General features: G+C 42.9%; 1 protein-coding gene across 5 annotated transcripts in view; it reads left to right on the top strand.

The window, feature by feature from the left end:
• Nucleotides 1–21,155, top strand: part of map2k4a (mitogen-activated protein kinase kinase 4a) — a 140,970-nt gene that overhangs the window by 84,255 nt on the left and 35,560 nt on the right. For all 5 annotated transcript variants that reach the window (XM_085963390.1, XM_085963392.1, XM_085963393.1 and 2 more), the window contains 5 exons: nucleotides 5,942–6,116; nucleotides 9,508–9,627; nucleotides 12,727–12,846; nucleotides 16,688–16,739; nucleotides 17,845–17,972. In XM_085963390.1, the coding sequence (XP_085819516.1) occupies nucleotides 5,942–6,116; nucleotides 9,508–9,627; nucleotides 12,727–12,846; nucleotides 16,688–16,739; nucleotides 17,845–17,972 (595 nt within the window). The remainder of the gene's footprint in view (nucleotides 1–5,941; nucleotides 6,117–9,507; nucleotides 9,628–12,726; nucleotides 12,847–16,687; nucleotides 16,740–17,844; nucleotides 17,973–21,155) is intronic.

The following is a 21,155-nucleotide window of genomic DNA, read 5'->3' as shown; positions in this document are numbered from 1 at the left end:
AACGCCCTGTAGGCCTCCGATTCGGCGCTCGCCCTTGTCTGGCGGAACAAAGTTCATCATTATGAAGAAGGTTAGGCAGAGGGCAGAGCGCTTCAGCACTGAGGCTCTGGATCAATTGGTGGCTGCAGTTGAACACCGTCGACAGGTGCTGTACCCGGATAATGGCAAGAGGCCAAATCAGAAGGCTTACCGACGATCTTGGAGGGAGGTTGCTGCGAAGGTCAACTCCAGCAGCATGGCGACCAGGACCCCTGTTCAGTGCAGGAAGAAATTCAACGACCTCACACGGATCGTTAGGGTGAGTGATGGTTTACCAAACTTGTGCTTCCCTCCATCTGCAGCTGACTTCGGGCACCCTGCTGCAATGATGCGCCACTGGCCATCTGTCAGTATGCACCCATGGCCCTTTCTGGGCAGACACATGGACAGATGTCTCAAGGCCTCATGTAAGGGCTCTTGCACAATGGGGGGCATGCGATGATGTATCAAGGCCTCATGTAACAGAACCTCCCCTTCTTTCCCCTGCAGTCGAAGATGGCGCAGATTAGAAAAGAACAGTGTTGAACCGGTGGCGGACCTGCACAAGTGGTCACTCTCACGGATCTGGAGGAGAGAGTGCACCAGATACTTGGAGGACGTCTGTCTGGTCCAGTGACCACTGCATCTGCCGACCCCATTACCGACAGCGAGTGTAAGACTCTCTCCTTTTCCACCTGTTGCCTTCCACTTGGTCCCCCCGCCAGCATGCATCCTCAGTGTGCAGCCATGTTAGAGCCATGCCGCAATCTGGCATGCTTTTCAGCAAACCTGTCCTTTTGCTAAAGCCACTCTTCCACCTCCCACTTTCAGATGAAGCAGCACCAACTCGGGCTCAACGCGCTGAAGGTGCCAGTGCCACCGGAGGCGAAGACCAGGAGGAATCCGGACCAGCCGTTGCAGAATCCGGGGAGCTGCGACATCTGCAGACTGGGGATAGTAGTCCCCTGGAGGGGAGGGGGGGTGGCTCTGAGGATGAACCAGTTGCCGGACCAAGCGGCATGGAGCAACGCAGGGGGGGATAGGCAAGTTCGGCCACCGTCTCCCCGCAGGGCAAGGCAGGTCGTCGTGACTGCTGCACAGAGTGCAGATGAGGTCTGGCGCCTGGCAGAGATGAGCAAACATCTGCAGTGGAGAAGATGCCTGAGTCAATAGATTCATTGGCTAGGAGTATGTTGGACTTCGGGGCAACAATGGAGAGGACTCTGCAGGGCTTTGGTGCAACAATGGAGAGGTCTCTCCAGGTGTTCGGGGAAACAATGGACAGGGCTTCGGGGCCACAATGGACAGGACTATCCAGGGCTTCGGCCCAACAATGGAGAGGACTGTCCACGGCTTTGAGTCGGCAATGGAAAGGACTGTTCAGGGCTTCGGACAATCCCTGGAAAGGTCTGTGCAGGGCTTGTCCGAGGCAGTGGAGCGGTCGGCTCCTGCCTTGTCCGAAGCCATGGGAAGAACTGTCCAGGCCTTCTCCGAAGCACTGGCACACAGGTCCTCATTGTTGCCACGCATTCACTTGCTGGGCTCCTCCACAGCCAGATTGACGCAACGCGATGTCTCACTGCAGCCACCCTCTCTGCATCAGATAGGATCACCCCGGGCCCTTCCACTCCCGTACAAGGCCAGGAATCCGTGGAGCCTGCGATTGTGGCGGATGAGCCGAGCCGCTCCCCTCAGATAGCCAGTTCTCCCTCAAGGGGCCAGTTGTAGAGGGAGGTGCTGAGACGTTTGTTTGTCCAAATTCATGGACACCCTCACCTGCTGTTATAGGTGCAGATTTTTGTTGAGTTTTGCTGCTTTGCCGAACAGGTCACTTTTATTTTGGCAGTGATGGTTTCTGCTCACTTTACGTCGTTTAGCTGTAATGAAAGACTTTTGTGTCAATAAGCGGAAGTTTAAATGTTGCTTGGTGCATGTGACTACTTTCAGTGATGCTGGCATGCAGAGGCCCTCAAACGTCCAAAGTGCCCATGAGGTAAGACTCTCATTATTCTGCCACAGGGGTGTCGAGACGAGTCCAGAGGAGCCTCTGACGAATGGACCTTCCACTTTCAGCAGCCCTTCCATCTTCCTCCTCCTCCTCCGCCTGCTCTTCCTCCTCCTCCTCGTACTCCTCCTCCGCCTGCTTGTGCAGGGTCCGAGGGAAGGTAATGAATGGACGCGTTCGCCTATAAAGGGCATCTGTCACTTGCCGGATGCAACAGCGGACTGCAGCCTGAGCGACAGTCGCATTGTCCCCAATGGCTGACTGAAAGGAGCCGTTGGCATAAAAATGGAGGCCTTCAGTCAGTGTAGCCATCACGGACAGAGAGGTTCTGCAGCGTTCACGCGGCTGTAGATCCTGACCAAGCAGGTGGTACAGATCAGTAACAATGTCCCTCCAGATTCGGAGCCTTTGCAAACACTGCTCCTCCGACATGTCAAGGCTTGTCACCTGCTGCCTAAAGATCCTCGCAGCCTCCCGTCGGATTGGCCGACCTCCATTGCCCCTCCTCCTTCTGGACAATCCCGGCCCCCTCTCCCGCCGTCTCTCTGCCCCTTCACAGTGTTGGGCGATGAGGCCGTCTCCCTCCAAACAAGCTCCCATTCGGATGCCAGTTGGTCAAAAGGCTTTTAGGTGTAGTGCTGCAAGTGCTTCGGACAGGGTTGAAGGTCCCAAGTACTGTAAAGCTCAAATCCCAGAACTCCGCTCCACATTAGCTCGCCAACTCTCTCCAGCAGCGATCGCAATGAGCAGGCCAAGTGGCAGAAGATTCTGCACTAGAGCTGTCCCCTTTAAATAGCGCCGCCCTACTCCGAGAAGGGCCTGTTAGCCCTCCTTCGAACTGTCACTAATAGCGCTGGGCGCTAAGGCTCCGGGCGCCACCCAATATGCGCTCAGGCGCTCCTAAAAGGCGTTGCACACTGAAATGACGTCATGAGCCGTTTGCGCTCACGGGCGCGCGCAAACACTTAGCGCAGGCGCTAAATGTATAGTCAATTTCTGAGTCGGCGCTATCCTCATAGTGCTCGCCCCAACATAGGGCTTTGCCCCAATTCTAGGTCTCTTAAGGCGCTCAGCGCCGGCGCTACCAACCCAATTTCTAGGCCATGATGCTAAATGAGTGGACTTTTTTTTTTAAAAAGTAGCAGTGTAGGGGATAATGGGACACCAAAGTTAGTCGGACCTTTTGTAAAATTGAAGTTCAATGATGTCTTTGTTAGAAAAATAAATGCTACACATTGTAAACTTCAGATCTGCATTAGCACTGTTGTACATTAGTGCAGTGAACAATGTGAAATTTTTGTCTGCATTACAAATTGGGAGCTCGTTTCAAACCTGACCAATAGCTTTGTGTAAAAAGTGTTTGTAAATTGGTGCAGCTTCCCTTCCTCAACCTATGCTCGAGCCATCATCCTTTGAGGCACACATTGTATGCCCTTGTAGTTTTTTTTCTGGTCTACATGACTAGGTTTACAGACGTTGCACGCTGATGCAACGAACAGTAGCAACATTTGGAAGTCCACAGCAGGGGAAGTCAATAATACTAGAGCTGTAGTTATTTTGGGAGGTGTGAAAGATCTGCTCTATGTTTAAGTTTTGACAGCTGCATGAAAATCTTGCTAATGCATGATGAGGTTTCAGTAGCATTGGCTAATGCCTGGGGTCTTGGTCATGTCACAGCATATATAGTCTAACAGGCTGCAGTTGCAGAAAGCAAAAGTTTTTCTTCAGTTCATGAAGAGAGATTTATTTAAATGTTACGCCTGTTAGAAATTGATGCATATTATCTTTTTTAAACCTGAAATACTGCATTTGGTTTCAAGTCTTGATGTAACAGCATGCTTTTCAACATTATTACATGGGGAAAAGATCTGTTAACCCCAATTGTAGCTGGATATCAATAGGAATTTTCCCCAATAAAAATAAATTAATTACTGAGCTTGCCAGTCCTAGTTTACATTATTATTTGGGGGAAACTGGGTCAGAGGGAAAGTAGCATTTTAGGTAAATTTTTTGAAAATCTAATTTTATAAAAGTCTTTGAACGGTTGAAAATAGTAATTTTATGAATGCAAGCTTACGGATGGTACATGGATTCTATTTGCTACTGTCATTGCATTTACTTAAAACAGCTAATACTGATTAGAATCTGAGTAATTCTGTGCACAGTATGCCTTTAATGTTCTTATAATTGAATTTGATTCTATTTTTAGAGTTTGGTTAGTGGATGTGTTCATGGTTGCCATTTACAAGGCAGAGAGCAGTCTTTTGCAATCATTTTGAAACTTTGCAATTGTTTAAGTGGCACTGAAACCCTTTCAGTATTGAGAAAATATTACATTCTGTAAATTCCTGTAAGGCATTGCATTTAATTAGTGGTTACAGAAAATTGGATTGCGAAAGTAGAAACTAAGCAATTCTGTTGTTTCTGGGGGTGTGCACCATTCGGCATTAATTAATTTTCATTATTATGATTTGTCCTTAATTGAAATTATTTTTTCTTCTGTATAACATGCAGGATATTAGCAAAGATGGCACTGGTATTCTGTACAATATTGTTTGAAAGGGATGTCATTTCCAAAATTCTAACCATTTAATACACTTACCTTTATGAACTTTGCTGAAACACTAAATGTTCACTTGTTTTTTTTCCATGATCTGAATACATATGCTCTCATGGACACACACATGCAGATTAATTATCCCAATGCACTCCATCTGAATGATTGCGTTTTTATAGTTTCCTCAACGTAATGTGTACGTGTATTCCAACTCTACGTGAGATTTGCTACTGAGGGGGAAAATACCTATGTGTTATATTTAAATCTGTTTGATCGTGATCAGTTTATTTCAGCCTGCAATGTAGCAAAAACTGTTTTAGGTGTGATTTTGTGATGGTTGGTAGGAGCTTGTAAACAGTGTCAAAATTCACCTGCTAATTGTCATATTTAGTTTGTGTTGAGTAGACATCATTTGACTACTTGCTAATTCTGCCTGCTTTCACTATGCATTTTGAGATGGCCTGCTGCCTGACTTAGCATCAATGCTATGGCAACTCTTATCTTTTGAAACTGTCGGCACCATTCTATTCCAAAAATAGAGAACATTGTGATCCATGCCTCTGAAGAGTATTCTTAATAAAAATGCTCTCAACCAGCTCCCCTGATAGTTTAATGGGTAAATATATTAACCGGTGTGGTACCAAGCAATGCAGAACCTCAAAGTCCTTGGTTTTAACCCTTCAATCATCTCACCTCAGCCAAGATAGCAGTCTGCCTTCACATCACCAGATCAGAGGATGCATAAGAATTAGGAGCAACAGTAGGCTATACGGCCCTTCGAACCAACTTGTGCCATTCAATAAGATCATGGCTGATCTTCGACCTCAACTCCACTTTCCTGTCTGTTCCCCTAGAGTCCCAAAATCTATCCATCTCGGTCTTGAATATACTCAACGACTCCGCATCCTCAGCCCTTTGGGGTAGAGAATTCCAAAGTTTCACAACCCTGAGTGAAGGAATTCCTCCTCCTCATCCTCATGCAGACTTCCTGCTCTTGAGTACTATCCTTCTGAGAAGAGCATCAGTGTTGACATCAGATGACAATACCTGTTTAAAGAAATAGCCTATTTGTTGTTGAGGTGCCACCAGGGTGAGGTATCTGCTGTCCATGAAGCCAAAGTCTAAATGAACTAGTATCTTCAGGAGAAGGGGGGAAAAAGTGTTGTCACTTTTGTAGTACATGGTTTTCTATCTGCTATCATGGCTCAGTTTTGCAGGTTAATCGGGAAGCATAATGAACTAAGTAATACCTTAATAACAGCCAAAATAGAGGAAGTGTATCAAACCAGCAATTGGGATTGTAACTGATTATGAATAACATTTCTCCAGCTCTGATGGTTATTCTTGAAATCCTGTTGCAGAGAAAGGCTGCGGACTCATAGCATTGAATCTTCAGGGAAATTGAAGATCTCTCCAGAACAGTTATATGATTTCACAGCAGATGATCTAAAGGACCTTGGGGAAATAGGACGTGGAGCCTACGGTTCTGTGAACAAAATGATCCACAACCCAAGCGAGGTGGTTATGGCTGTGAAAGTAAGCAGTTACATCAGCTGTAAGCTAAATTTTGTGAAAAGCGACTTGACATGCATCTTAAGGATCAACAGGATCTCAGATATTTATTGTACTGAGTTTGGCAAACTTATTTGGAGCACAAAGCTATTAAATGTTTATTTCTGAATTTCTTTTTTAAACATTTATGTCCAAATTTTTTGCACTGAAGATTAGGGATACCAGTTTTGGGCTGTCAGTATGAACTGCTTCCAGTTCATGCGTAGTACAGTCAGTTGCTAAGTGACACGCTTCCACTTTGTCCCAATAGTTTAACTCTCAATTTCTGAAGAGCACCCTTACTCCATTTCCCACAGTAATCACCTTTGTAGCCTCTCTAAGTAAGTTTGACAATCTATGCCAGTTTGAGGGTGGCATCTTGCTTTTAAATCTCCCTCCGCAAGAAGTAGGTTGAAACTGTCCAAGCTCTTGGCCGTTAAAGCCACCAGGACGAGCACACGTTCCTCCCACTGGTGTGGGCTGGATTTGAACCTGTGGTAGTGGAGTGTAAAAGACATCTAACCTACTGCACAATCCAATCGTAAAATTATATGGGAGTTCTTCATTTATTTCTACACTTTGAGTTTAGTTATAACAAAAGAAACTGTTTCTGCTTTGACTCTTCAGTAACTTTTGTATGTTCTTAAGCAGATGAATGCTGCATTAGCAAGAGCTTAGTACCTTTTAGCAAGTAACAGATCATCTTTGATTAGAGCATACTTTTTATTATGAGCTTTACTCCCTCTGTTTCTACCCTGATGATTCACTGCAGTGAAAACTAGACGGCTAATACACATGAATTAACATTTAATGGTCTGACGTGCGTGCTATGTTCCAATACGGTTTTGAAACCGAACTCCGATGGTGACCATGAAATTGAATGTCACACTGGAAGCCTTGTGTTTTTCTTGGAAGAACCACCTTTTGTAATTCAAACATTGGCCCAGAAATTCGGGTCTCCATGGGTGAGTACGCGCTGGGTACTCGCCCGCAAGCCCGATGGAAGTGCTGGTTTCGTGCATGCGCGGGAAACCGGCACTTCGTTCCTCTGAACGAAGGGGTTCAGAGGTCGAACGCGTGCGCAGGAGAGGCTGCGCGTGCGCTTTGAACTTAGGTTTTTTTTTACAAGTTTTTCAGTGAGGATAAGTCTTTAGAATTTAGAAATTTAAAAAGCAGGCGTAAGGCCTGCTTTTTACAAGGTAAGTGGTCAATTAATTAAAATTAAAACATTTTCCACAAGTTTATTATTTTTAAATACTTTAAAGCAAGGTAAGTTTATTTTTAACCCCGTTAGAATATAAAATTACTTTTTTCAAAAATTTAAATTGTTTAAAAGTTATTTAATGTAATTTATAGTTTATTTAAAAAATGTGATTTAAAAAAAAAAAAAAAAAATTGAAGGTTTACTGCTATTTTGGGGCCGTAGTATTTATAAGTCTTGACAGCTCTTCCTGTCAAGACTTATGAATGGGCTTTTCCCTCCTCCGATTGGCTGCCCATGGCCCACGTGATCCCAGGGGACGCATCGAACTAACTGCGCCCCGGGACACGCAAGCACTGTGCGCCGGCAGCTGGGCCAGGCCCCAGATCGGAATTTCACGGGGCCCTACAGCTCAATTGCTGGCGCGCAAGGTAAGTGCAGGTCGGGGGCTTGCACCTGCGGGAAGCCCCCGACCCGAATTTCTGGGCCACAGTCTTTTTATTAAAAACGACTCATTGTACAGTAAACTTAATAGATGCTCGGTCTTACATCACATACTGTAATGCACCTTTTTGCCAGTTTGCATCACCAATTTCCTCCCTTTTACATTGTTCAAGACCTGCACTAGGGCCACTAGGTGTTGTAGCCAGCTGCAGGCTGAATGTAAAACTGCCAGGACTTGTTAAAACCAGTTGCCAGGAAGGTGCACTTTACATAGAATTACATAAAATTTACAGCGCAGGGAGCATGACATTCGGCCCAACTGACTATGCCAGTGTTAATGCTCCATACAAGCCGCCTCCCACCCTACTTCATCTAACCTATCTCCATATCACTCTTCTTTTCTCCCTCATGTACTTATCTAGCTTCCCCTTTAAAGCCATCTATGCTATTCACCTCAACTACTCCTTGTGATAGCAAGTTCCACATTCTATCCACTCTGTGGGTAAAGAAGTTTCTCCCAAATTCTTAATTGAATTTATTAGTGACTATCATAATTATGGTTTTTAGCAGATCCTCCAAGCAGTGCTTTTAGTGAGCTCTAGATGGTTCAGATTTGATTTTCAGCTGGCTGCCTGAGACACTCCCTTCGGGATCTAGTGGCACGAGTGTGCGTCTTCCACAGTGGAAAAGTGATGATTGCCTGCTGCGGTATGGTTCTACAGCTGCTGGTTGTTTTCTGTCACATTGACTTAGTCACCACGTGCCTGCAATTAATTTTAATGCCCCCACTACTACCCTGACTTGAGCAGCTTTTTATATTGGTCAAAGACTCTGCTAGCAGCACAGGTTTTCCCACTGCTACAACTTAAAACTAAACTTGCTGTGACTCACTAACAGCGGCAGCTGGGAAGGCAAGTTGTTGCTGTGCAAGACCCGGCATTGTCAGTTGACGCTGCTATCACAGAGATACGTCCGGTCGCAAAATAGCAGCAGATCAGCTAACTCCAAAACACTAGCGATTGAACCTGGAACCTACCCAGCATGTATGACTCAATTGTTCATTGAATAAACTCACTTAGCCATTAAAGGAGTTCTCCATGATGTTTAATGGCATCAGTAGGCAGGACAGATTGTGTGAACTTGTTCATTATGTGCAAGTTTACAGACTTTCTCAAGATGTTTAGAAGATATCAGCTGTGAAATGTCATTTGAGTACATGAAACTATAAATGCTGCTTGTCTGTTTGGTTCAGATTCACTTTTCAGCGTTTGCCTTTGGTGCAGCAGTAAAGATCAGGCTACTTAAATGGATGTTTAAACGAGCACATCATTTTTTCAATTGGAAAATTATAAATGACTATGTTGCATAAGCACAAGATGCGCATTACTTTGAAATAACTCAGTCGGTGAAGTGTAAATATTAACACACTTATTTATAGTTTACCACTTCCCTGTACTATACTTCCGATTGGATGATAAAGGACTGAATATGGCTCAAAGTTTTAAACTTTCAGTGCAACTTGACAGCAACGCAGACACAAGTACTGAAAATAGAAGCTTTTTTTCACTGAACTTAAAATTCTAGCCAGAGCAATGTGATTTTTAAACTGCAGAAGTTAAAGTTCATAACTTCATTTTTAGTTTGAGCAAAGTTAGAGCATCTGGGAACAGTATAAAAATAGATTACACTGTTAACAAAACTCTTCTAATATATAATGTTGCCATCTTTCAGCGAATTCGATCAACGGTGGATGAGAAGGAACAGAAACAGCTTTTGATGGATCTAGATGTTGTAATGAGGAGTAGTGACTGTCCATATATTGTTCAGTTTTATGGAGCACTCTTCAGAGAGGTGAGAGAAATGAAAAAGTTACTTGACCTATTTGAAGCTTCAAAGTGCAGTTTCTGTTGGGGGCTAACCATCAGCTTTCAGGTACATGTAGTCCAGACGAACTGATGGTGAAGCAGATGAGCTTTGTGTGCAGTGACTGAAAAACTTGTACAGTTAATATTAGTTTAATATAAGCCTGGGTTTAGAGTCAAGACTCTGATTGTAGTTAAAAAAAAAAAGCTCAGTGATTGTAGCTTTCCTCTTATGTTATACTTCTAATATTAGCCAACAAAAACAGAAAATGTTGGAAATCCACAGTAGGTCAGTCAGCATCTGTAAAAAGAAAAGACAGGATAATGTTTCAGGTAAAACCTTTTCAGATCTGTAAGATAAGCAAGCACTGTAGTAGATTTAGGAAAAGAGGGAGGCAGGAGACTGTTGACTGGATAAAAGAAAATTTCAGTGAGGCAATGGAAGGACGTGACACTAACAAAAACCATGTGCAAGTAACGAAGATGGTGAGAGGCCCACATAGGTAAAGATGAGTAAAATGGAGGAAACTGGCGGGAGAGGAGAAAGAAAGCTTGTCTGTGCAGTTGGGCTGAATTGAGAATGTTGGCATCACAGTAGATACGTCAGGCCCCAAACATCAGGCTGACACCAAGGGCACAGACCCATCCTCCACACTTCAGCTACCACTCTCTCGAATAATGTTCTGACAAAGGGTCTATACTCCGTCATCCTGCCTCTTTCCCCCCCCCTCAACCTTTCTAGACACCACCACACATCAACAGGAGCTGTTGCTGTAAAAAAAAAAGGCGATTATAGCTAAGTTCCGAAGTCACTAAAGTCGGCGTTCAGACAAGGGGGTTGCAAAATGCCCAGGAGAAAAGTGAAATAATAACATAAGAAATAGGAGCAGGAGTCGGCCATTTGGCCCTTCAAGCCTGCTCCGCCATTCAGTAAGATCATCTTTTACCTCATCTCCACTTTCCTGCGCTATCCCCATATCCCTTGATTCCCTTAATATTCAAAAATCTATCGATCTCTGTCTTGAATATATTCAACGACTGAGCCTCCACAGCCCTCTAGGATAGAGAATTCCAAAGATTCACAACCCTCCGAGTGAAGACATTTCTGCTCATCTCCGTCCTAAATGGCCGCCCCCTTATTCTGAGACACTGACCCCTGGTTCTAGACTCCCCAGCCAGGGGAAACATCCTCCCTGCATCTACACTGTCAAGCCCTGTAAGAATTTTGTATGTTTCAATGAGATCACACCTCATTCTTCTAAACTCCAGAGAATATAGGCCTAGTCTACTCAATCTCTCCTCATAGGACAATCCCCTCCCCGCCATCCCAGGAACCAGTCTGGTGAACCTTCACTGCACTCCCTCTATGGCAAGTATATCCTTCCTTAGGCAATAGTATTAGATCAAATTAGAGTGGAAATGGGAGGGTAAGTTCAAGTAACGAACCATGGGGAGTCTGGGCTCACGCTTGCAGACAGAATGGAGAGGCTTGGAAAAATGTTCACCAAATCTGTCTTTTAGTCCCCCAATAATATTCCTATATATTGCAGTTCAGTCTAGACATATATCTTGTCTAATCATGTAACCAGCTCAGAATAAATATAGTGATCATATCAATAACTTGTTTTTTTTGGATCAGAATATGCATAATAGATACAGCATCAGCTTTGCAGTGACAAGGTAACTGAATCCTAACCACTGGAGGATTTGTCTACAAATGTGAGCCTGCATCCAGTCAGTAGTCTTGCATTTTGTCGTCACATTGACTGTTTTGCAATTGAAACTGGTGTCAAAGCAACTTGCTTTAAAATTCAACGGTTCGACACATTCCCTATATTTTTCATGTCTGTGAAGAGCCATGGCAAGTAGGTCACTGTTCACCAGCATTTGGCTGTGAACCGGCATTTAAGCATTGATGAACAGTGCTCTGCTTTTTTCCAATTTGAGAGCAGTGTGAAATATGCAGCGAGCAATGGCTTGCACCGCTCCAAAAAAAAGAAACAAATAAAACAATGGGCTAGATTTTCGGGGAGCCGTCAGGCGGGGTTTCAGGCATGTGGGGAGGGGGGGAAATCCCGACATTGGGGGTCCCGACACCATCCCACCCAAAACCCCACCCCACGTAAGTTTCAGGGGTGGTGGGTACCTGCCCCGCACTGGGACCCGCCGAAACCAGGCGGGAAGGGATTAGTGCCAATTAACTGCCTGTTAACAGGTAGTTAACAGGCAGTTTTTAGCCTAATCCCCATTTTGAGGGGTTTCGTGTGGGTTTCCCGACGACTCCAAACCACGCCAGGTTAGAGTAGCGGGCCGTCGGGTTGAATGAGTTGGCGGGGTCGCGATGTCGGCGCTCAGGTGAGTGATGGGTGCATAAGTGTAAAGGTAAGTGTGTTTGGTGTGTCTAAAGTGTGTAAAGAACTTTTACTTACCTGTACTTACCTTAACAGCCTTTCTTCCTGTAGCCGTCGGGAGTGCAGCACTCAGCCGGAACTGAAAGCTGAACGGCTGCGATCTGTCAAAAGTGACAGCCTTCAGCTTTTAGTGCTGCTGAGATTTCTAAATGAGTCTGCGCAGAAGGACTCATCTTAGAAATCAGACTGTCAGTGTTTGACAGCTTCAAGCAGCTGTAAAACACTGATATTTCATCTGTCAGATGAAATTTCAGTCTGTGACGTCACCTGTTGCCAGGTGGCCCTTAATTGGCCTGCTGAGCCCGCTGGGCGGGCTCAACAAGGTCAATCAAGGGAAAATCGCACGGATTGGCCGGATGTCGAAGTAGGCGGGTCAGAAACCCAAAAGGGGAAGTGAGAGATTGTTACTGAGGTTGGTAGGTAAAGTAGGTGGCCCAGACAGATACTGCAACTTCTAATTTCTTCCATAAGAGGCTGCTACAGCATTTTCACTGTTCAGCAGCATCTGTTTGGAGAGATTAATATAATGCAGTTCTACAGTAATAGCCTGGCTTGTTTGTCTCTGAACGGGAATGTTTGTCTCAGTCAGGTCCTGAATCAAAAAACTAATTTCCTGTGTGCAAAACAAAGAATTAACTGACTGAAAAGTGACTGATTGTTGATTCTGTTTTTATTAGGGCGATTGTTGGATATGCATGGAGCTCATGTCTACCTCATTTGACAAGTTCTACAAATATGTATATGGTGCATTAGATGATGTTATCCCAGAGGAGATCTTAGGCAAAATCACATTAGCTGTAAGTAATTTAATGCATTTTTTTCATAGAAGTTACCTGTGGAGCAATTTGGTCTCTGCAGTTAATGTTCCATAATGAAATACAACGTGACTGCAACAATTTATAGTAAATTTATCATTTTATTGCTTATTGAATGCCGACCTAAACCTTGGTTTGCTGGAAAATGGTTCGTCTCCCTATAAGTTTTAGTGATGTAAAGCTTATTGAAATGTCCATAATATCTTTAACTGTAATAGTAAACTAAACAAATATACATGCACAACACTATTTCAATTGACTTTTAATTAAAAATAGACTTGTACTTCATTTTTGTTCAACCCTCTTATACCAACCAAAAGCTAGAACAGCATTTGCTATTGCACTAATGGTGTGACATGGTCAAAATTTTGTCTTATCGAAATAGAAAGGTGCTGGCAAAGATGAGTAAATTTGTCAGTGGCATCCTAGAATGGTTAATTCCTAGTGTTGAAGCAGTGGCTTTTTGCCTATACCATGATCAAATATTAGCTGAATCTTGGAAAGCTCTGATTAGGCATGGCACTTGCTCGCTCTAACTAGTGAAATTACTGTGCAAATTATATCCAGCTTGCATATGAAGGTGTGCTTTGTGTAGCCTCCTAACGCTAAAGTCTTAGAAATAAAACAAATTTGAGACTTGTATTATCTTAATTTAATAGGACATTTAACTGACTATTTGAGTGCCCAGTTGATAATCGACCCTTTTGAGATTTAATATTCAGATTTCGGTGGTTCAAAAGGTAATGAAATGTGATAGACATGAGAAATAGGAGTATAATAAAATTACTTGGTTGATTCTCCATATTGCTTTGATGTTGGCATTTAATATTCATGGTTAAATACAAAAACCTTCACTACAAACTTATTGTATAGTTTTATTTTGTTGGTTAGTTTAATTCCTAACTTTAGTTTACCATATAGAACTTGCTACCCTACTTTTTTGTGGCGCTTTAAACATTTTCATAAACTGTCACATCCTCCTTAATGTGATTTGAGTGCGTTCTAATGTAGGGAAACATAGAAACATAGAAACATAGAAGATAGGAGCAGGAGTAGGCCATTCGGCCCCTCAAGCCTGCTTCGTCATTCATTGAGATCATGGCTGATCATCCAAATTCAGTACCCTTTCCCTGCCTTCTCCCCATATCCCTTGATCCCTTTAGCCTTAAGAAATATATCCAACTCCTTCTTGAATATATTTAATGAATTGGCCTCCACTGCCTTCTGTGGTAGAGAGTTCCACAGGTTCACCACCCTCTGAGTGAAGAAATTCCTCCTCATCTCTGTCCTAAATGGCTTACCCCTTATCCTTAGACTGTGACCCCTGGTTTTGGACTCCCCCGCCATCGGGAACATCCTGCATCTAGGTCTGTCCAGTCCTGTTAGAATTTTATGTTTCAATGAGATCCCCTCTCATTTTTCTAAACTCCAGCGAGTATAAGCCCAGTCGACCCAATCTCTCCTCGTACGTCATTCCTGCCATCCCAGGTATCAGTCTGGTGAATCTTCGCTGCACTCCCTCCGTGGCAAGAACATCCTTCCTCAGATAAGGCGACCAAAACTGCACACAATACTCAAGATGTGGTCTCATCAAGGCCCTGTACAACTGCAGCAAGACATCCTTGTTCTTGTACTTGAACCCTCTCACTATGAAGGCCAACATACCATTTGCTTTCTTAACCGCCTGCTGCACCTGCATGCTTACCTTCAGCGACTGGTGCACAAGGACACCCAGGTCTCGTTGCACTTCCCCCTTCTCCCAATCTATTGCCATTCAGATAATCTGCCTTCCTGTTTTTGCCACCAAAGTGGATAACCTCGCATTTATCCACATTATACTGCATCTGCCATGCATCTGCCCAATCACCCAACCTGTCCAAATCATACTGGAATTTCTCGGCATCCTCCTCACAGCACACACGCCCACCCAGCTTTGTCGTCTGCAAACTTGGAGATATTACATCTAGTTCCCTCGTCTAGATCATTAATATATATATATTGTGAATAGCTGGGGTCCTAGGACTGATCCCTGCGGCACCCCACTAGTCACTGCCTGCCACTTGGAAAAAGAGCCGTTTATTCCAACTCTTTGCTTCCCATCTGCCAACCAGTTCTTTATCCAAGTCAGTACCTTGCCCCCAATCCCATGTGCCTTAACTTTACACGCTAATCTCTTATGCGGGACCTTATCGAAAGCCTTCTGAAAGTCCAAATACACCACATCCACTGGTTCTCCCTTATCTATTCTACCAGTTACATCCTCAAAAAATTCCAGTAGATTAGTCAAGCACGATTTACCTTTTGTAAATCCATGTTGACTTTGTCCGATCCTGTCACTGTTTTCCAAGTGCTCTGCTATTACATCTTTTTATAATGGACTGTAGCATTTTCCCCACTACAGATGTCAGGCTTACCGGTCTATAATTCCCCGTTTTCTCTCTCCCACCTTTTTTGAATAGTGGGGTAACATTAGCTACTCTCCAATCCATGGGAACTGTTCCAGAGTCTAAAGAATTTTGGAAGATGACCAGCAATGCATCTACTATTTCTAGGGCTACTTCCTTAAGTACCCTAGGATGTAGATTATCAGGCCCTGGGGATTTATCGGCCTTCAATCCCGTCAATTTCTCTAACACCATTTCCCTACAAATACTGATTTTTTTTCAGTTCCTCCCTCTCATTAGACCCTATGTTCCCCGACATCTCTGGGAGGTTATTTGTGTCCTCCTTTGTGAAGACAGAACCAAAGTATGTATTTAATTGGTAAGCCATTTCTTTGTTCCCCATTATAAATTTCCCTGATTCTGACTGCAAGGGACCTACGCTTGACTTTACCAATCTTTTTCTCTTCACATATCTATAAAAGCTTTTACAGTCAGTTTTTATGCTCCCTGAAAGCTTACTCTCATACTCTATTTTCCCCTTCTTAATTAATCCCTTTGTCCTCCTTTGCTGAATCCTAAACTGCTCCCAATCCTCAGGTTTACTGCTTTTTCTGGCCAATTTATATGTCTTCTCCTTGGATCTTATGCTATCCCTAATTTCCCTTGTTGGCCACGGTTGAGTCACCTTTTTTGCTTTATTTTTATGCCAAACATGGATGAACAAATTCTGTAGTTCATGCATGCGATCTTTGAATGTTTGCCATTGCCTATTCACTGTCAACCCTTTGAGTAACATTCCCCAATCAATCCTACCCAACTCGCACCTCATACCATCATAGTTTCCTTTTATTTAAATTCAGGACCCTAGGTATGAGGTGAACATTTTTCGATGAAGCTGTTTTTCCATGTTTTAATTATTTTCTCCCTCTAGTTTACCAATAATGCAGCTTATGGATAAACTGTGCACTACAAGCATCATATCTATCATTAGGATGACCTAGAATGTTTCAAGCTATTTTGAAGCATGGTTGCAACAAATACATAATTTAGCAGAAACAATTGATTTCCCTCTGAGGAGGAAGGGAGATATTGTGACGTTCAAGTAAAGTATTAATATTCCAATGGCTGTATTGACGTGGATAATTTAGAGAATTCTTGATAGTTTTTCCAGCTAGGTTGGATATTTCGAGAAAGGTAATGTGGTTTCTTTATATATAAAAAATTCCTGGAAAAATATAAATTGCTTATTTTGGTAAGAGTGGCTTTGTTGTGAAATGTGGTTGAAAATTAGATTCTAGTCCCTCTATCTTTTAATTCTATTTATTTTCTGTTGCACTGGGGAATATTATTGTTTGATGTTAATTGGGATTATTTTCAGCATAAATGTAGTATTTTATAACCAGTCTGTATAAAGCTAACCTGCATCTGTTCTCTTCCAGACTGTGAAAGCACTTAACTACTTAAAAGAAAACTTGAAAATAATTCACCGAGGTAAGAGTCCAGGCTGTAGCCGTAGAAGAAAGATGGGTGTTTCCCTCTTGAAATTTAATTTTGTCAGCAGCTATCAAAAGATGCAGTCTCAGGACATTACTTAATGAAACAATGAAAAAGAATTCCCCTTAATTTCAATACTTTTGACATTCTTCAATTTGTAGTTTAATTTCAATGTTTTGCTTTAGATGGCAAATACTGGAAACGCTGCATAACTGAGTTACTGTACGGGAAGGAAATTTAATTGGTGTGTTTGGCAGAATTATTAAAATTGGGATTTGTTCCCAGCAATTAACCTAGTAAAATAGAAATCATTTTTAAAAAAAAGTTGATTTCTAGCTCAGTAGGACTCGTGGTACTGGACCAAACCTGCCATTTTCATTGTGGGTGGACTGAGTAGATACTGCAGCTGTGCATTCCGGCCCACATGCTGATTGTGGAACAGTGACAGGCGTGTGAGACTCCCTATTACATCTGTCATTCCAATCACCCAGGAGGAAGCTGGAACAGTCTAGTTAAAGATGCTTCAACAGCTCCAACAAAAAAATATATTTTTTAAATGTGCTTCTCAAACGATGAGTACACTTAAGAGTTTGGAAATGTTAAGGATGTTGTGCTAATATTTATGAATAGTACAACTCATCTGCTTTGTTGGCCCCGTGGTCCCTGCAAGCTAGTTCCCTGATGTGCCAGCATTCATGATTTAAACCAGAATATTCACCAGGTCAACAGAAAGAGAACAAAACTTAACATGTTAATGCATTATATCCTGGCTGAGATCAGATAACTCCGCACAGTCCATTGATTGAAAATGGACAATTTTTATGACTCTACCACATCAGGATATAAATTTACCCACTGAGCCTTTGGAGAAGCTCAGATTTGATGCATTCACTTAGTAATTGGCTCTGCATTGCTGTTAGCATTTTGTATAGTATTTACTGCACTCATCCACTGGCTATTGGAATAATTGTAATATTTGTCCTGTGTGTGGAGAAGAATTTTAATCCCTACCTATTTTTACAGAAAGTCTCGTGTTCTTTGATGTAAAAGACAGCGATTTTGTTGCATTATGCTGACCATGTTTGTTTTGGTTTTGTTGCAGATATCAAGCCTTCCAATATTCTTATGGACAGGAATGGCAATATTAAACTCTGCGATTTTGGTATTAGTGGACAACTGGTAGACTCGATTGCCAAAACAAGGGATGCAGGATGCCGACCATACATGGCAGTAAGGCAAAATAGTATTTGTTGTTCAGTTATGGTAACCCCCAGTCTGCTGACCCTTTTAATTGAAAGTTTGAGACATGCATAGTGTTTAGTGTCAGCTGTGGCTCAGTTGGTAGCACCCTCGCCTCTAAGTCAGCAGGTTGTGGGTCCAAGTCCCACTCCAGAGACTTGAGCACAGAAAACTAGGCTGACACTCCAGTGCAGGGCTGAGGGAGTGCTACATTGTCGAGGTGCCGTCTTTCGGTTGAGATGTTAAACAGATGTTAAATGTCTGTCCTTTGGATGTAAAAGATCCCATGGCACTATTTTGAAGAGCAGGAGTGTTCTCCCCGGTGTCTTGGCCAGTAATTATCCCTCAATCAACATCACCAAAGAACAGATGATCTGGTTATTATCTCATTGCTGTTTGTGGGAGCTTACTGTGTGTAAATTAGCTGCCACTTTTCCTACATTACAACAGTGACTACACTTCAAAAGTACTTCATTGGCTGTAAAGTGCTTTGGAAAGTCCTGAGGTTATGAATGGCGCTATATAAATGCAAGTTTTAAAAAATATTTATATATATTTTGTTTTTGGGAACACGCAGTCTATATCCCAGAAACAAATTCTTGTAAATAAGGAATGTTGGAATTCATCTTTAAAAAGACACACCAGGTAATGTCTAAAATTTCAGAACTTTTAAAACTTACCTCAATGTTTGAGTGAATTTGTAATCGTAGACTGTATTGTATATTAACAATTATATAGAAAATGTGCTGTTACCTTTCACTTCAAAATAAGGATTTAATCATCAATACAGATGATTTACATGAACGTGTATTTGTTTGTGGAGGGTTTGTTGAAAATGTACATTAGCTGTTAACAGTAAGAACTGTGCTTTTGTGGCTTGAAAATAAGTATGATAAGTATGTTCTAGTAAAACAAGTCATTGCATGACTTGGACTAAGCTGCCGCTTGGAAAATAAATGCTCTTGTCAGCAAGTTTCACTGCACTACCCTTTGCCTGGATGCAGTTAAATTGTTACCTGTAGATTTTGAAAGTGAATTGATATTTAATAATTGAAGTGTAATTTATTAAGATTGTCAAATAGTTGTCATTATGGAAAGAAGTTTGTTTTAAAAACTATTTATCTGCCATATTAAGTCTTTGTGCTCAAATTATGCAACTGTCATTTCCTCACTGTCACTTTTTTTTGTCATGCTAGAGCTTTCATGTACATTTTGCTTACCTTTGCTTGAGATCTTCAGCTTCTGTGTCCCAAGTTAGATGGCACTGTATGCAAGTTCTCCAAACTCGAAGTTTTGAAAGTTGGTGGTGTGCTAACTGTGTCCCTCGGTACCCTCAAAAGCCAGATTCCTGCTGTGACTGGGGACCAGCATTGGGTTTCTTGAGTACTCTTGAAAATATTAAAAGCTATTAACATTTTTAAAAGCACTTAATAAACTTAAAATAAGAACAGAAAATGCTGGAAATAATTAACCAGTCAGGCAGCATCTGTGGAGAGAGAAACCGAGTTAACATTTCAGGTTGACCTTTCATCGAAACTGGAAAAGGTTAGAGAAGTAACAGTTTAAGAAAGTGGGGGGGAGAGAAGGGGAGGAAAGATCAAAAGGGAAGGTTTGTGATGGGTTGGAAGGCAGGAGTGATTAAATGACAAACGGGATGATGATGCAAGGCAAAAGAGGGTGGTAATGGGACAAGTAAAGAAAAAAAGATGGGTATAAAGGAGCTGTAAATGGCAACGGCAGAACCATTACCAGCTCCTGCTGTCCGAAATAATAGGAGCAGTGGTTATGATCTGAGGTTACTGAAATCAATGTCGAATCCAGAGGGTTGTTAAGTGCCTAATCAAAAGATGAGCTGCTGTTCCTCAAACTTCCGTAGAACTTCATTGGAACAGTGTAGGAGACCGAGGGCAGAGAAGTGGGAGTCGGATGGAGAATTAAAATGGCAAGCGACTAGAAGTTCAGGCCGCGTTTATAGACTGAACGAAGGTGTTCAGCAAAGTGATCACCCAATTTGCGTTTGGTCTCCCCATTGTAGACCGCAACATGAACAGCAAATATGGTATACTAAATTGAAAGAAGTAAAAGTAAATCGCTATTTCACCTGGAAGGAAATGAAAGGGAAGGTGTTGCATCTTCTGCGCTTGCATGGGGAAGGGAGCGGGTGTTGGAAGAGTGAACCAGAGTGTCGCGAAGGGAACGGTCCCTTCGGAATGCTGAAAGGGGAGGGGAAGATGTGTTTGGTGGTGGCATCATGCTGGAAATGGCGGAGGGTGATCAGTTGAATGTGGAGGTTGGTGGGATGAAAGGTGAGGACAAAGGGGGCCCTATCATGGTTCTGGGAGGGAGGGGAAGAAGTGTGGGAAGTAGGACGGACAGGGTCGAGACCCTGTCAACCGCAGTGGAGGGTTGAGGAAAGAGGAAGACATATCAGAAGCACTGGTGTGGAAGGGAGCATTGCCAGAACAGATGTGACGGAGATGGAGAAACTGGGAGAATGGAAGAGTCTCTACAGGAAGTGGGGTGGGAGGAAGTGTAATAAAGGTTGCTCTGGGAGTCGGTGGGCTTATAGTAGATACTGGTTGACAGCCTATCCCCAGAAATGGAGATAGAGAAGTCAAGGAAGGGAAGAGTCGGAGATAGACCATGTGAAGGCGAGCGAGGGGTGGGAGTGCAAGAAGGCCCAAATAGGCAGATGGATTTGGGAAGGAGGCTGACGGGCAGGAAAATAGTGGGCGTAGGCTGATGACCTGAAAGGGGCTGTTTTGACCCCCAGCTCCTGAAATTCCACCAGTGCTGATAAGTCAGTGGCTCTGATAACCTGTGACATGACCACAGCAAAGTCAGTTAAAGCAAACCAAATAGAATTGAACAGCGTTAAGTTAACAAAGAAATAATTTGAATTTAATAGCGTCTTTCTTGACTTCGATGTCCCACAGAACTTCACAGCAAGTGAAGTAGTCACTATCGTAATGTAGGCAAACCTGGCCCCCAATTTGGGCACACCAAGTTTCCACAAACATCAATGAAGTAGATGCCCTGATAATGTGTTTGTGATGTTAGTTGAGAGAACACTTTTGGCCAGGACACCAGGAGAACTCCCATGTTTCTTTTTGAATAGTGCCATGGGATCTTTGACATTTACATAAGAGAGCAGATAGGATCTCAGTTTAACGT

This window comes from Somniosus microcephalus, chromosome 21, assembly GCF_052327205.1.
Source record: "Somniosus microcephalus isolate GS21.2 chromosome 21, FLI_Smic_1.0, whole genome shotgun sequence".
In the NCBI taxonomy this organism is placed as follows: domain Eukaryota; kingdom Metazoa; phylum Chordata; class Chondrichthyes; order Squaliformes; family Somniosidae; genus Somniosus; species Somniosus microcephalus.
This window is presented reverse-complemented; position numbering and strand designations above follow the sequence as displayed.